The sequence below is a fragment of the Physeter macrocephalus genome, chromosome 1, assembly GCF_002837175.3.
Source record: "Physeter macrocephalus isolate SW-GA chromosome 1, ASM283717v5, whole genome shotgun sequence".
Taxonomy (NCBI): Eukaryota; Metazoa; Chordata; class Mammalia; order Artiodactyla; family Physeteridae; genus Physeter; species Physeter macrocephalus.
In genome coordinates, this window is record NC_041214.2 from 51,959,181 (window position 1) to 51,974,590 (window position 15,410).

The 15,410-nt window shown below is 39.2% G+C and overlaps 1 protein-coding gene across 2 annotated transcripts in view; it reads right to left on the reverse strand.

Annotated features, from left to right (window-relative positions):
- VEPH1 (ventricular zone expressed PH domain containing 1) overlaps nt 1-15,410 on the reverse strand; it is a 214,294-nt gene that overhangs the window by 47,702 nt on the left and 151,182 nt on the right. Inside the window, exons 9-10 of one of the 2 annotated variants that reach the window (XM_007106884.3) lie at nt 7,479-7,618; nt 5,243-5,377 (exon numbers count right to left, since the gene is read on the reverse strand). In XM_007106884.3, coding sequence (XP_007106946.2) covers nt 5,243-5,377; nt 7,479-7,618 — 275 coding nt within the window. The remainder of the gene's footprint in view (nt 1-5,242; nt 5,378-7,478; nt 7,619-15,410) is intronic. The other variant, XM_007106883.3, reaches the window with a different exon arrangement.

The following is a 15,410-nucleotide window of genomic DNA, read 5'->3' on the forward strand; positions in this document are numbered from 1 at the left end:
GTTTAATGTTGTCCCAGAGGTCTCTTAGGCTGTCTTCATTTATTTTCATTCTTTTTTCTTTAGTCTGTTCCACAGCAGTGAATTCCACCATTCTGTCTTCCAGGGTCATTTATCCATTCTTCTGCCTCAGTTATTCTGCTATTGATTCCTTCTAGTGTAGTTTTCATTTCAGTTATTGTATTGTTCATCTCTGTTTGTTCTTTAATTCTTCTAGGTCTTTGTTAAACATTTCTTGCATCTTCTCAACGTTTGCCTCCATTCTTTTTCCGAGGTCCTGGATCATCTTCACTATCATTATTCTGAGTTCTTTTTCTGGAAGATTGCCTATCTCCATTTCATTTCGTTGTTTTCCTGGGGTTTTATCTTGTTCCTTTATCTGGTACATAGCCCTCTGCCTTTTCATCTTGTCTATCTTTCGTTGAATGTGTTTTTTTTCCCACAGACTGCAAGATTGCAGTTCTTCTTGCTTCTGCTGTCTGCCCTCTGGTGGCTGATGCTATCTAAGAGGCTTGTGCAAGTTTCCTGATGGGAGGGACTGGTGGTGGGTAGAGCTGACTGTTGCTCTGGTGGGCAGAGCTCAGTAAAACTTTAATCTGCTTGACTGCTGATGGGTGGGGCTGGGTTCCCTCCCTGTTGGTTGTTTGGCCTGAGGCAACCCAACACTGGAGACTACCTGGACTCTTTGGTGGGGCTAATGACAGACTCTGGGAGGGCTCACGCCAAGGAGTACTTCCCAGAACTTCTGCTGCCAGTGTCTTTGTCCCCACGGTGAGCCACAGCCACCCCCCACCTCTGCAGGATACCCTCCAACACTAACAGGTAGGTCTGGTTCAGTCTCCTATGGGGTCACTGCTCCTTCCCCTGGATCCCGATGTGCACACTATTTTGTGTGTGTCCTCCAAGAGTGGAGTCTCTGTTTCTCCCAGTCCTGTCGAAGTCCTGTAATCAAATTCTACTGGCTTTCAAAGTCTGATTCTCTAGGAATTCCTCCTCCCATTGCCATACCCCCAGGTTGGGGATCCTGACGTGTGGCTCAGAACCTTCACTCCAGTGGGTGGACTTGTGTGGTGTAAGTGTTCTCTAGTTTGTGAGTCACCCACCCAGCAGTTATGGGATTTGATTTTACTGTGATTGTGCCCCTCCTACCATCTCATTGTGGCTTCTCCTTTGTCTTTGTATGTGGGGTATCTTTTTGGTGTGTTCCAGCATCTTCCTGTCAATGATTGTCCAGCTGCTAGTTGTGATTCTGGTGTTCTCACAAGAGGGAGAGAAAGCACGTCTTTCTACTCTGCCATCTTGGTTCAGGGCCCTTACACATATTTTAAATAACTTCTCCCAGGTTGTGCTTGTCTTTTAACTTTGTTGTGGTGTAATGTGTCATACAGAAATTTAAACTTTTTAAGTACTCGTATCTATTCATATTTCCTTTATGATTTCTGTTTACTTATGACTTAAATTCTTTCTTATCCTGAAGTCACAAAGACAACTATGGGTATTTTCTTCTAATTGTTGTAATGTTTCATTGATTACATTTAGAGCTTTATCTGTAGTTAGTTTATTTATTATAGTGTCTGGGTGGGATCTAATTTTATCTTTTCCATCTGAAAAGTCACATGCCCCCCATACTATTTTTAAAATATTTTATTTTCTCCTGACTGGAAATCTCCTTTCTATCATCTACCAAGTGTCCATATATGCTTGGAACTATCTCTGGATTCTTTATTCCTTATTAGTATTAATTTATCGCTATAGCAATAATTACCTCCTCATCTTATTGTGCTTTTAGAATAAGTTTTCATTTCTTAGTAGAAAAATTTTCTCCTCTCTGTTCTTTTTCAGAACTGTTTTGGTTATTCTCAAATCTAGGATCACTTTGTCAAACTCCATGAAGAAATTCTGTTGCTATTATGATTGGAAATAAATTGTATTTATGATTTGAGAGAAAATTTCCATTTGTGTAATCAGTGTTCCTAGCCATGAGAAGGGCATATCTTTCCATTAATCCAGGTTCAAAAAAAAAGTTTTTATTACTATTTAAAATTAAGAAAAGTAGTCAAGATACGTAGGTTATACTCCCATAACAAACACCAAAACTTCTGTCTTTAACAAAACAGAAGATTGTTCCTTCATCATGCGAAGTGTGTGGTGGGTCTGGGTGGCTCTCCAGAGCAGCAGTCCTCTATGTGGTAGCTTGGGGTTCCAGGTTGTGTCCATCTTCTGGCAACTAAATATCAACATCTGCTTCTGCAGTCCCCATGGTAGGGGAAGAAAGGGAAGATGGAGAATGGAACACTGGCTTTGAAAAGCTTCTGCCTGGAGTGACACATATCCCTTCTCATATATCATTGGCTGAAGCAAGTCACATGACCAAGGCTTACTTCAAGAGGCAGGGAATTGTAATTTTACAGGCCACAGTAGAGAAAACCGAGATATATTGGTGGTGTTCCCGATGTCACCATGGTGTATGCTCGTGCTCTAGCTCTGCCCCTGACTAGGTAGATGACCTACGACAGGTCCCTATGCTTCCAATTTTAACATCTGGAAAGTGACAGGATTTATTTACTTATTCAATTGATACTCATCATTTATTGAGAGCCTACCATGTGCCAGGCACTGTGTAACCCTGGAAATATAATGGTAAACATAGTGCATCCCTTGCCCTCAAGCAGTTTACAATTTAATAGATAACTTACTGTTGATTTTCAATTCTAAAATCCTAAGATTTTATTAAAATGAATTCTCAATAACAAACTCTCCAGAGCATTATATTCTAGAGACTTAGGCATTTTCTCAGAAGCATCTTCCTTTTTTGTATACCTGAATCCAGTTGGCTGCAGTATTAATTCTATCACAGCAACAGATACACACATGCCCATCATTTTCAAATCACTAGTGTATGTACAGACTGCTACATATGGTGAAAAGAAAGCAGACTTTGGACCATTCCCACAGCTATTGTGAATTTCATGGGAAGAGCACTTCATAAAATAAAGACAGTAGAAAATCCATTTGATTGAGAAATACCCAGGTCGATAAATTTTGTCACACAGTGCACATTCCAGACATCAAAGTATTTCTATTACTTATGAATAAACCAAATTATAAAGTCTTAAAAATTTATAAAACATTTTGGTTTGCAGTTAATTTTTCCCTAGAGGAATATTTATTGGTATGAAATAGAAGAAATATGAATAAGTATACTTGTGAGCATGCACAAAACTGGTTTGCCAAGTTTTTGGGGTTTTTTTCAACCTCTTAGGACTTGAAGCAGTTTGCCAAGGTTTAATTTCCAAGTTCCCTCTAGTTAAACTACAGTTCACAATGAAACATTTATAAGAATTTGAGGCATTGTCTTTAAACATGATACAAACTTTAAAATTTGCAGGAACTATGCAAAGAATTCCATTCTACTTTGCATTGATGCAACTATGGCATTTCCTTTATTCGTTTTTTTTGGCGGTACGCGGGCCTCTCACTGTTGTGGCCTCTCCCGTTGCGGAGAACAGGCTCCGGACGCGCAGGCTCTGCGGCCATGGCTCACGGGCCCAGCCGCTCCGCAGCACGTGGGATCTTCCCGGACCGGGGCACGAACCCGTGTCCCCTGCATCGGCAGGTGGACTCTCAACCACTGCGCCACCAGGGAAGCCCTCCTTTATTCTTAATACTACATGTCTAATTCTTAAATCAAAGCCAAAAAATAGTGATGCAATAATTGGGTGTGGCTTCAGTGTCTTACAGACCATACTAACTAAACTTCTGATTAATCACACCCATTTCTCATCTTTTTACAATCCTTCAGCACTTAAGAGGTACTGAATTTGTTTCAGAATGTAACAGTTTTTGATTAATTTGCTAGCTGCTTGTACTTTGAGTTTATTTAATATTAGCATGTTTGTTCCCCTTCTCAATAGTAAAACAAGGACAAAGACCATGATCATATACTCTCAGAATCTCTGGTTTGATCAGTAAGCATCCAATGCTTATTACTGGGCTTTCTTGAAGGCAAAATAAGGATGATCAGGATCTCTGAGTATGAGAAGGACTTACAGAAGCTGGCAATTTACTAAGGAGAGATCAATAACCATTCTCTATTCTCATTATCCATGTTCTTCCCGAGTTATCCAATCTACTGTCATGACATCAAGTGCTATCTTTGACTCCCAAATCCATTATCTCCAGTCATGTCCTTCTTCCTGAGGTCCACAGTGGCAATTCAACCACCATCACCACCTGGGTATCTACACAAACCACTCACACTCAAAATATGTAAGCCAGAATGATTTTCTTCTTCCTCCACATCAGCTTCCTTTGTGGTCTCTTTTTCAAGATGGTGCCATCATCCATTGGCCACACAATGCACCTGGAGTCATCCTTGGTTCTTTCAATTTCCTTATCAGGCACCAAGTCCTGTTGATTCTGTTTCTTTAATGGCTCTTGAATCCATCCTCTTCCTACAACTTCCAACTTTAGTTCAGGCCTTCATTTCCTACCTGACTACAGTAGTTGCTTCCTTTGTAGTCTTCCTGTCTCCAGTCAGGCTTCCTCTAATCATTCTCTCCATAGCCAGGCCTGTGACCTTTCTCATGGGCAGATCTGATCACGGCAGTGAACGTCCACTTCTGGTTACACTCTGTTGACTTGATAGGCGTAGTTCCACATTTTGGTCCTTTCCCAGTTCAAGAGCCTGCTCAGGAGGTCTCGGCCAACTGTGTCCTGAGAGTGATGCCCCTGTTTCCACACTCCTAAATTGCTCTGTCTCACATCATCCTTGTCTGTCTCAACAGAGCTCTTTCCCACCCTGACCTTCCTGTTCACCTTGTCTTCCTCTTCTACCTTTGTGGTGACAGCAGAGGGCAAGGTGATGAGAGGAAGTACAGAAGGACGAAATGAAAAGCACCAAAGAAGCTGGAGCTTGATTCCCCAGTGCTCTTTCCTTTTCAGTCCTAGAGTTGTCTGTCTTCTTTTGTAAAATGTTTTCTATTCCATACCATGTGTGTGGTTTTTGTGTGGCTCTGAGTGGGCAGTATTATGTCAGTCTGGGAGCCTCACAGGGCAGTGACCTTGTCTACTGATATCACTAGGTCCTGAGTCCACTATAGCATGACATGTAAATCATTACTTAGTGTTTTCTAATAATAAAAGAAAATAAAGGAATGAAGGGAAAAAGCTGAACTATCAAGAAAAGGCAAGCTAATCTTGAATCTTGGTTTCAAATAACATGTCCAAGGAAAAAAGCATTTACCTTCTGCTGTGGGAATGTGGACTCCATCATGGCTGTTTCAAAGCTGTGAGCACCCTCTGCCTGGGTCTTCTCCCACAGAGCTCTGAGAAATTGCACAGAACGGCTCTGTATGGACAGGGGCTCAGGAAACAGGCTCTGAAAGGGCATTAATGAGAGAAACATGACGTGTTATCTCTTGTCCTAACAGTATTGTTTGATTGACTGTAAAGCACTGTAAGGCTTGGTCTGAACCTAAAAATGGTTTAAATTTAAATAAAGCTACAGGGAAATCTGTCTTGAAGATCAAACATATGGTACATTTCATGTTTTTTATTTCTTAACAGAAAATTTAACTTAAATAGGATTTTTAAGACAGTTGATATTGATCTCTATAAATATGCCTAACCTTTGTAATGTAGTATTTACTTCAATCATTTCTCAAGCACGTTACTTAATTGGAAAATGGTTAATATTAATATATATATTTATTTTTCAAAGATCTGAGAATTAAGGTATAAAATTAAAACAAATATCAAGAGAGTACAAATATCAAGTTTATTTATACAGAGTAAATCATGAAGAATAGACATGAAACAACCAAGAGTCCATTATTCAATTGCTCAGATGTGAACGGTATGAGTGGGGGGGGTTGGGAAAACACAAACATTTTCAGTTATAAAATGTGTAATGGCTGAATATTCTTAGAGCTTTAAGATATTGTCAGTTTGGGAAAATGAGACTGTCAATGTAAAAAAAGAATCACATTTACATATATATCATTCAAGCCAATGAAAATAAAATTTTTTTAACATCTTTATTGGAGTATAATTGCTTTACAATGCTATGCAGCTGCTTCCCACTAGCTATCTATTTTACATTTGGTAGTGTATATATGTCAGTGCTACTCTCTCACTTCGTCCCAGTTTACCCTTCCCCCTCCCCGTGTCCTCAAGTCCATTCTCTACGTCTGCATCTTTATTCCTGTCCTGCCCCTAGGTTCTAAAATTTTCAAAGGAAGATTTAAACTGTTTGTATGTTTACTAACCAATTATGTGTTTAACAGTTATTTACATGTTGTGATGTTATATCTATGAATGTGAGAAGTGTCTCAATTCAAGGGAACAATTTTATAAAAACATATAGAACATAAAAGGCACAAAATTATACACACACACACACACACACACACACATAAAATACCATATATATCATCCTTTATGTGTGAGGTATAATAAAATAATGATTTTGCCTTATAAAATCCCATTTTCTATGTCAATGACTGTCCAAACATTGACTTATAAGACTCTCTAGGTGGTCTTTGTGTACAAAGTGTCTATTTAGTAAGTGAATAACAATTTATTTTTCCAGAAAAATCTTATTGTTATCCTCAAGATGAGCTGCTTTTTATACTGAGTGGGAAAAGGCGGAGGATCTTATACCCTGAGTAAGTTACCCACAGCTTTTAAAAGGTTAAGAGCAGTAACAGATTGATTGTGAAACCCAAAATGTGCACACATGCTTTGCTGTGCACCTGAAACTATCACAACGTTGTTAATCAGCTATACTCCAATATAAAATAAAAAGTTAAAAAAATGTGGACACATCTGGGAATTTCTTGATTATTATCAGAAACTTATACAGCATATGATCTTTCACTTAAAGAAGAGCAGGACCTGATTTAATTAATCATCATTCCAAAGAGGTACATTTAGACTGGAATCTGTTAATTTGAGAACTGCATGAAGGCATAAACTGACAGAGAAGGGGAAGAGTCTGGCCCAGCACTAGGTTTGTAACTATCACGTCAAAGATTTGATTTTTTTTACCCCAAAGTCAGGCTTCATCCAGATCACATAATGTCAAAGGTGTGGAAGAAGAAAGGAAACATTATAGTAAAAAGAACAAAGAAGAAAAGCAGCATAAACAGATGTTTTTTGGTGAGTTTGCTCAAAGAGAAAAACAAAGAATCAGACTAAGTCAATAAAATAAGACTGAAGGGGCAAAAATAAAATCAAGTTTTCTTGGTTCGTTTTCAGAAAACTGACAACTGTTAAGAACAAATCCAAAGATGAAACCAATTACAAAATCACTGATGAAAACCATTTGAAAAACATTAGTAAAGTAGAAGAAGAATAAGGTCATTATTTCAAGAAAAGGAAGAAAAATCAATGCTGTTTTTTATATTCATATACAATTTGATTCACATCAAAGTGAGTTGTTCTCATCAAGGAGCCATGATGAATGTGAATATACACACCTGCTGAAATAGGAACATGATCTGGATCCACGGCTGAGGTTCTTGGCTGATGAGAATAAAACTGGATTTACTGTAGAGGCAATAATGACCCTTTAGGGAGCAAGTGAAGAACAGCTTTGCTACACAACTTCTAACAGAATCTAGAAACAAATACACAGAGCATTAAACATTAGATTCTTCCCAGAGTTACACCTCATACTTCAACATACAAAGATCTTTAGAAATACATTTTTTAGTTTTCAGTCTGTGAGCTAATAACTTCAAACAACTATGGATTTGGGAGTAGATCCATTTCATGGAATGTAGATTTAAATGTAGCTGCTTTAAGCAAGTTGTATTCCTCTTTTTCTTTTGATTAACAATGGATGAGAAGTCTCCAAGCAACTTGCATGGGAGGAAAAAACCTCTTACCAACAGAAAGAGAGATAGGTGTCATTTCCATATGATTGGGAACTTTGAAATAACCTGGGAAGCATAAACAAATGGGTGAAGGAAACCGAGGCATTTTCTGCACAGTGATGGTGTGCCATGACCAGGGGCACTGTTCTCTTGGTTGTACAGAGGCCACAGAAACCCCCAGAATAACTCTGGCCAGGGGGTGGCTTCCTGTGAACTGTCCTGGTTCAAAAAGGTTATTTCATCTTGAAGAGCTTCAGCAGGGAAACTTAGAGATCATCCTTTAGGAACAAGAAAGTGGGGGAGCATGGTGGTGGTGGCATAGAGCAGAGATGGTGAGGAGCCATGTTTAGGAGCCATTTAATTTTTACAACCCTACAAGATGGGTGTTACTGTTTCTATTTTAAGTATGAGGAAACTTAGCCCATTAAAGGGTCAGCTTAGTGAACCACTGTGACTGCCTTGTTCACCCCTATGACCTTGGCACATGGCACACAATAGATGCTCTAAATAGAGTGTCTGGAGAGATGAATGATGCTCAAGGATCCAGAAAAAATTGCTCAAGTTTGCCCTATCTGTGGCAGAACCAGGATTCGAACTCAGCCAAACTGTTGCCACGTTGGGATGCTTTAGGCTCTACCATACTGGGAATTTTTAAATCTGTAGAGTCATATCGATAGCTCATGGGGTATTTATTGTTTCAGAATTAATCTGACATGTTAAATGAAATATTTTGAAAATAAATAGATTAATTATGCCCTACTATTAAAAATGGAAATGGACTAGAGTTTATTAAAAGCTGATGGGAACCCTAATAAGGTGGTAGAGTCAGTCCCAACCCATGAGAGTGCATGGGGTTCCCTAGAGAATTGTGGGGAGCGGGGGAAGCTTATCTGTGGACCATCAGGGCTCAGGTGTGAAGGAATAACAGGCTTTTGGGAAAGAGTCTGGAAGAGTTAAGGGAGGGTGGCCAATGATAGATTAGAGAAGATGACATTGGAAACCAAACAATAAAGCCACAGGGCAATTTAGAAATATATTTAGAAATCTTAATAAATAATAGCTCTCTGTGTGATTCTGAACCATTGGTATAAAAGAGGACTAGTTTTCATGATGTTAGCTGTTTGGGGGAAATTTAAGCATTCAAAATCTTGTATGAAATCAGAAATCATTTCTGCATTCTGTGGGTGAGTGGATCATGAGATATAAAGAGTGCTTGAAAGTTCAGTGGAAAAGACCAGGAGGCCTGCCACTGACAGGGAAAGACTTCATAGAATAGAATAGAACACAATATCCACTTAAAATTGCCCTATCAGAAATTGTTTGAAAATGGTAATTAAAAATATTTTTTTGGCGTTGAAAAATTGAATTTAAATTAATCAATACTAAAGAAGGCAGAAACCAAGAATTCCATGAGAGCGCATACACAAAAAATGGTTCTATTGGAAATCAATCTAGCTGTAAGGTATACATTGAGACAGCACCTTGTTTTGCTTTAACAGAAAGTTTCAAAAGGGAAAAAGATCGTTTGTAAGAACCTGTGCAGTAGCTTGACAGTCCAAGTTGGACTTCAGGCCTCTGCCACGAAAACATTTTTATCTTTTTCCTTCCCCTAAATTACTGCTCGTTCATGTTTTCTTTTGAAAATGAACATTGATTCAATTTATTTTACTTGCCCTGAGCCTACCAGCTTTCTATACACAAACCACAGGGGTCCCAGATCATGGAAAATGGGCAAAGTGGTAGAAGAAAGAGACACCTTTACCTAGAAGCATATATACCAGTGATAAAAACATATCAGTTCTGTGACATAAGGCTTCTGTTAATGCTTTCAGTAAACTGGATCTGTTTCAATATTTTTCTCCTAATTTTTTTTTTCTGAGCTTTTCTGAGCTTCTGGATTAGAAAGATTTTCCAACATTAACATTTAGTTGTTAATTTTTCTCTGTAATTTTCTCCCTCCTGTTCATTCCATGGTATTGAATGGTGGGCATGCAATAAATGGTGTTGGATGAATGAATGGGTGTCAGACACTGTGCAGAGACCAAGAGGAGCCATGATTCTGACCTTGCTCTTAAGAAGTTTACAGCCAAATGGGAGAAACACCTATAAACAACAGTTGTAAATTAAGTCCATGGGATAATGGAGGGACACACAGTACCAACCACTCAAAGCAATGAGCAGCTATCATCCTTGGGGAACCAGGCGAAGCTTCCTGGTGGAGGAAATATTTGAGGTGACCTTGAAAGCTAACCAAGATTTTGAACTTAGAAAAAATGTGAGAGAGACAAGCATTTTAAGAGTAGGGAACACCCTGAAAAAAATCACATAAGTCATGACTATTCAAGGTAATTCCAGGTAGTAAGGTTAGTGTATCTGGGTTATTAAGATATTTTTTATTTAAACAATTGATGCCCAAACTGTTATTTATTTTTCTAGATTAAATGTTGAAAAGAGAGGAGGTCATGTTTTGCTAAATACAGAATGCTTCTCATATTCCACCACATCTGATTGTTATTTCTTTACTTTTGGTAGATTGTGGCTTATTTTTGTAAAAAAAAAAAAAAAAAAACCAAAGGATTTGGTTTGGTCTTTAAAAATACTGAAGTTAACATGAGCAGCAAGAACTGTATAATATAATGTGTTGTAAGTTGAAATATCCCAAATATACACATTACACACATGGATAAATTTAAAGACATGATACAAAATAAAAGAGCATTTGATCTTTTTTTTAAGTCAAAGTATTTAAGGATCAATTTGGAATTCTTTTTTTCCTCTCACACTTTTCTCCCACAGTTCATATGCTTTCATTCCTACACTGCATTCATTGTACTGTATTAAAATTTTGTTAGCTTTTTTTTTTTTTGCTTTGGTCCTTTTATTTTTTATAAATTTATTTATTTATTTATTTTTGGCTGCATTGGGTCTTTGTTGCTGCATGTGGGCTTTTTTTTTTTTTTTCTAGTTGCAGCGAGCAGGGGCTTCTCTTCATTGTGGTGCACAGGCTTCTCATTGCAATGGCTTCTCTTGTTGCGGAGCACGGGCTCTAGGTGCATGGGCTTCAGTAGTTGCAGCACATGGGCTCTAGAGCACAGGCTCAGTAGTTGTGGCGCATGGGCTTAGTTGCTCCGCAGCATGTGGGATCTTCCCGGACCAGGGCTCCTCCATGTCCCCTGCATTGGCAGGTGGATTCTTAACCACTGCGCCACCAGGGAAGTCCTATGTTAGTATTCTTAAACAAACTTTTGCTTTAGAATACTTTTAGATTTACAGAAAAATTACATATATGTAATTATAATATATAAATGTATAATTATTATATATTTACATATTGTATATAATTACAATATATAGAGAGTTCCCCATGTACTATAACCCAGTTTCCCCTCTTATTAACATCTTAAGTTGCTATGAGGGACTTTCCTGGTGGCACAGTGGTTAAGAATCTACCTGCCAATGCTGGGGACACTGGTTCAATCCCTGGTCCTGGAAGATCCCACATGCCGCGAAGCAACTAAGCCCATGTGCCACAACTACTGGCTCTGCGCCCCAGAGCCCGCGTGCTGCAACTACTGAAGCCCATGTGCCTAGAGCCCAGGCTCCACAGCAAGAGAAGCCACCACAATGAGAAGCCCGCACACCGCAACGAAGAGTAGCCCCCGCCTGCCACAACTAGAGAAAGCCCACGTGCAGCAATGAAGACCCAATGCAGCCAAAAAAGAAAAAAAAAGTTGGTATGATACATTTGTTACAAGTAATGAACCAATATTGACACGTTATTATAAACTTAAGTCCATAGTTTATTCAGGTTTCCTTAGTTTATACTTAGTGTCTTTTTTCTGTTCCAGGATTCCATTCAGGACACTACACAACATTTACTCATTATGTCTCCTTAGGCTACTCTTGGCTGTGACAATTTCTCAGACTTTCCTTGTTTTTGATGATCTTCACAGTTTTGAAACATTTTGTAAAATGTTTCTCAGTTGGGATTTGTCTGTTTTTCTCATGAATAGACTGAAATTTTGAATTTGGGGGAGGAAAACCACAGAGATAAAGTGCCATTTTCCTCATATCATATGGAGAGTACATTTGACCTACATGACTTATGACTATTGATGTTGACCTTGAACATCTGGCTGAGGTAGTGTTCACCAGATTTCTCCACTGTAAAGTTACTCTTTTTTCCCCCACTTTCCATACTGTCCTCTTTGAAAAGAAGTCACAATGTGCAATCCATACTTAAAGAGTGGGGAGTTAGCTTCACCTCCTGAGGGCAGAACAGCTGCATAAATTATGTGGAATTCTTCTGCACAAATTTGTTTCTTCCTCTTCTAGTTATTACATTCAAATTATTTGGCCAATTATTCTATCAGTATGTACCACAGATATTTATTTTATAATTCAATATTATTTTGTTTATTTTGTTGCTCTAACTGTTCCAGCTTTGGCCACAGGGAGCTCTTTCAGTTGGTTCTTGTGTCCATGTGATGTGCTGTCATCATTGTGTGTGTGGTTTTTTATTTGTTTGTTTATCACTTCCTTACTTACATCTCACATACAAGATGCTCCAGGCTCACCTTGTATGTTTCCTGCCCTGTCTTAGAATCAGCTGTTTCTCCAAGGACTTCTGGTACCTTTCACTGGAGAACTGTGTTAGAAACTAAGAGCTAGGTACTAGGTATGCTCGCTGCCACTTGGGTGTCATTGTTCCTTGGCCCCCTAAGGTGACAAAGCAGGGAAATTATGTGTGTATATGTACACATATCTATTTATAAGTATTTCTATATGCAACCATCTGTATCTATATTAAGCTAAACATGAGTTCATACCCATGGTTTCAATTCTAATTCATTACCACATGGATCATTTTAGCCTCCACCCCTTGCTTACCTGTAAACTCCCGCTTCAACAGTGAGGAGCCTGAGTCACACTCTGTTAGTATTTTTATCTCTGTCCACTATAAAAGGCAGAGTTCTTTTCCTCTCCCTTTCCCTCTCCTTCCCCCCTCTTCTTCCCTTCCACCCTCCACTCTTTCTCTCTTAAAAATCTTTGTGTATTTAGTACCCACCATAGTACCTGGCATAGAGAAGCCTACCTCAAAACATAATAATGATATTTTATTATACTCTTTCTGATTCCTTCTGGAGCAACAATGATACAACCAGTAGGATATGGGCTTCCCTGGTGGCGCAGTGGTTGAGAGTCCGCCTGCCGATGCAGGGAACACGGGTTCGTGCCCCAGTCTGGGAAGGTCCCACATGCCACGGAGTGCCTGGGCCCGTGAGCCATGGCCGCTGAGCCTGTGCATCCGGAGCCTGTGCTCCGCAATGGGAGAGGCCACAACAGTGAGAGGTCCGCGTACCGCAAAAAAAAAAAACAAACCAGTAGGATATTCCTATGAAAATAATGAGAAATTATAATAGTAATAATACAATGCTAATTTTCATGTTGAAATTTTATCTTACATTTAACTAAACATTCCACATTGTCACATCTGGCATGAAAGATATACCTATTTGGGGCTTCCCTGGTGGCGCAGTGGTTGAGAGTCCATCTGCTGATGCAGGGGACACGGGTTCGTGCCCCAGTCCAGGAAGATCCCACATGCCGTGGAGCGGCTAGGCCCGTGAGCCATGGCCGCTGAGCCTGTGCGTCCGGAGCCTGTGCTCCGCAATGGGAGAGGCCACAACAGTGAGAGGCCCGCGTACCGCAAGAAAAAAAAAAAAAAGATATAGCTATTTGTTTATTTATTTTTACTTTTTAGTTGCATCCGGTCTTAGTTGCAGCACATAGGATCTTTTGTTGTGGCACAAGGGCTTCTCTCTCTAGTTGTGGTGCACAGGCTTCTCTCTAGTTGTGGTATGTGGGTTTTCTCTCTACAGAGCGCATGGGCTCTGTAGCTTGTGGCACACGGGCTCTCTAGTTGAGGCATGCAGGCTCAGTAGTTGCAGCACGCAGGCTTAGCTGCAGCATGTGAGATCTTAGTTTCCCGACCAGGGATCGAACCCACGTCCCCTGCATTGGAAAGTGGATTCTTTACCACTGGACCACCAGGGAAGTCCTGAGATACAGCTATTTGTTAATGTGAACATTCTTCCTTAGCTTAGCCACTTGTATTTTAGCTATACTTCAGATGCTAGTAATCTTGTTATGATATTGGTAAAGAAATACTTCTTTATTCATTTTATGGTTGTAAAATATTAATGTAAAAAAAGTTAGAAATCTAGAAAGTCTACCAATTAACATTCTAGAAAACATTTTAAAATTAGAAATAGTACTAAATGATATCATAATGTTTCAGAAGTGGGATATAGTCTACAGCCATACCACCCTGAAAGCACCCTATCTCGTCAGAAAGGAGTTATAATTTATAATAATATTTTAAAAGTCTAGTGGAAATTCAAAAAGCAATACTCATAGCAGACAAAATAGACTTCAAAATAAAGACTATTAAGAGACAAGGAAGGACACTACATAATGATCCAGGGATCAATCCAAGAAGAAGATATAACAATTGTAAATATCTATGCACCCAACATAGAAGCACCTCAATACATAAGGCAAATGCTAACAGCCATAAAAGGGGAAATCGACAGTAACACAAAATAGTACGGGACTTTAATACCCCACTTACACCAATGGACAGATCATCCAAACAGGAAATGAATAAGGAAAAACAAGCTTTAAACACATTAGACCAAATGGACTTAATTGACATTTATAGGACATTCCATTCAAAAACAACAGAATACACTTCCTTCCCAAGTGCAAACAGAACATTCTCCAAGACAGATCACATCTTAGGTCACAAATAAAGCCTCAGTAAATTTAAGAAAATTGAAATCATATTGAGCACCTTTTCTGACCACAACACTATGAGACTAGATATCAATTACAGGAAAAAAACCTGTAAAAAACACAAACACATGGAGGCTAAACAGTGTGCTACTGAACCACCAAGAGATCACTGAAGAAGTCAAAGAGAATATCAAAAAATACCTAAAAACAAATGACAATGAAAACACGATGACCCAAAACATATGGGATACAGGAAAAGAAGTCCTAAGAAGGAATTTTATAGAAATACAATTCTACCTCAAGAAACAAGAAAAATCTCAAATAAACAACCTAAGCTTACACCTAAAGCAATTAGAGAAAGAAGAACAAAAAACCCTCAAAAGTTAGCAGAAGGAAAGAAATCATAAAGATCAGAGCAGAAATAAATGAAAAAGAAATGAAGGAGGGCTTCCCTGGTGGCGCAGTGCCAACGCAGGGGACATGGGTTCAAGCCCTGGTCCAGGAAGATCCCACATGCTGCAGATCATCTAAGCCCGTGAGCCACAACTACCAAGCCCATGCACCACACTACTGAAGCCTATGCACCTAGAGCCCGTGCTCCACAACAAGAGAGGTCACCGCAATGAGAAGCCAGAGCACTGCAATGAAGAGTAGCCCCCACTCGCCGCAACTGGAGGAAGCCCACGTGCAGCAACGAAGACCCAATGCAGCCAAAAATAAATAAATAAATTAATT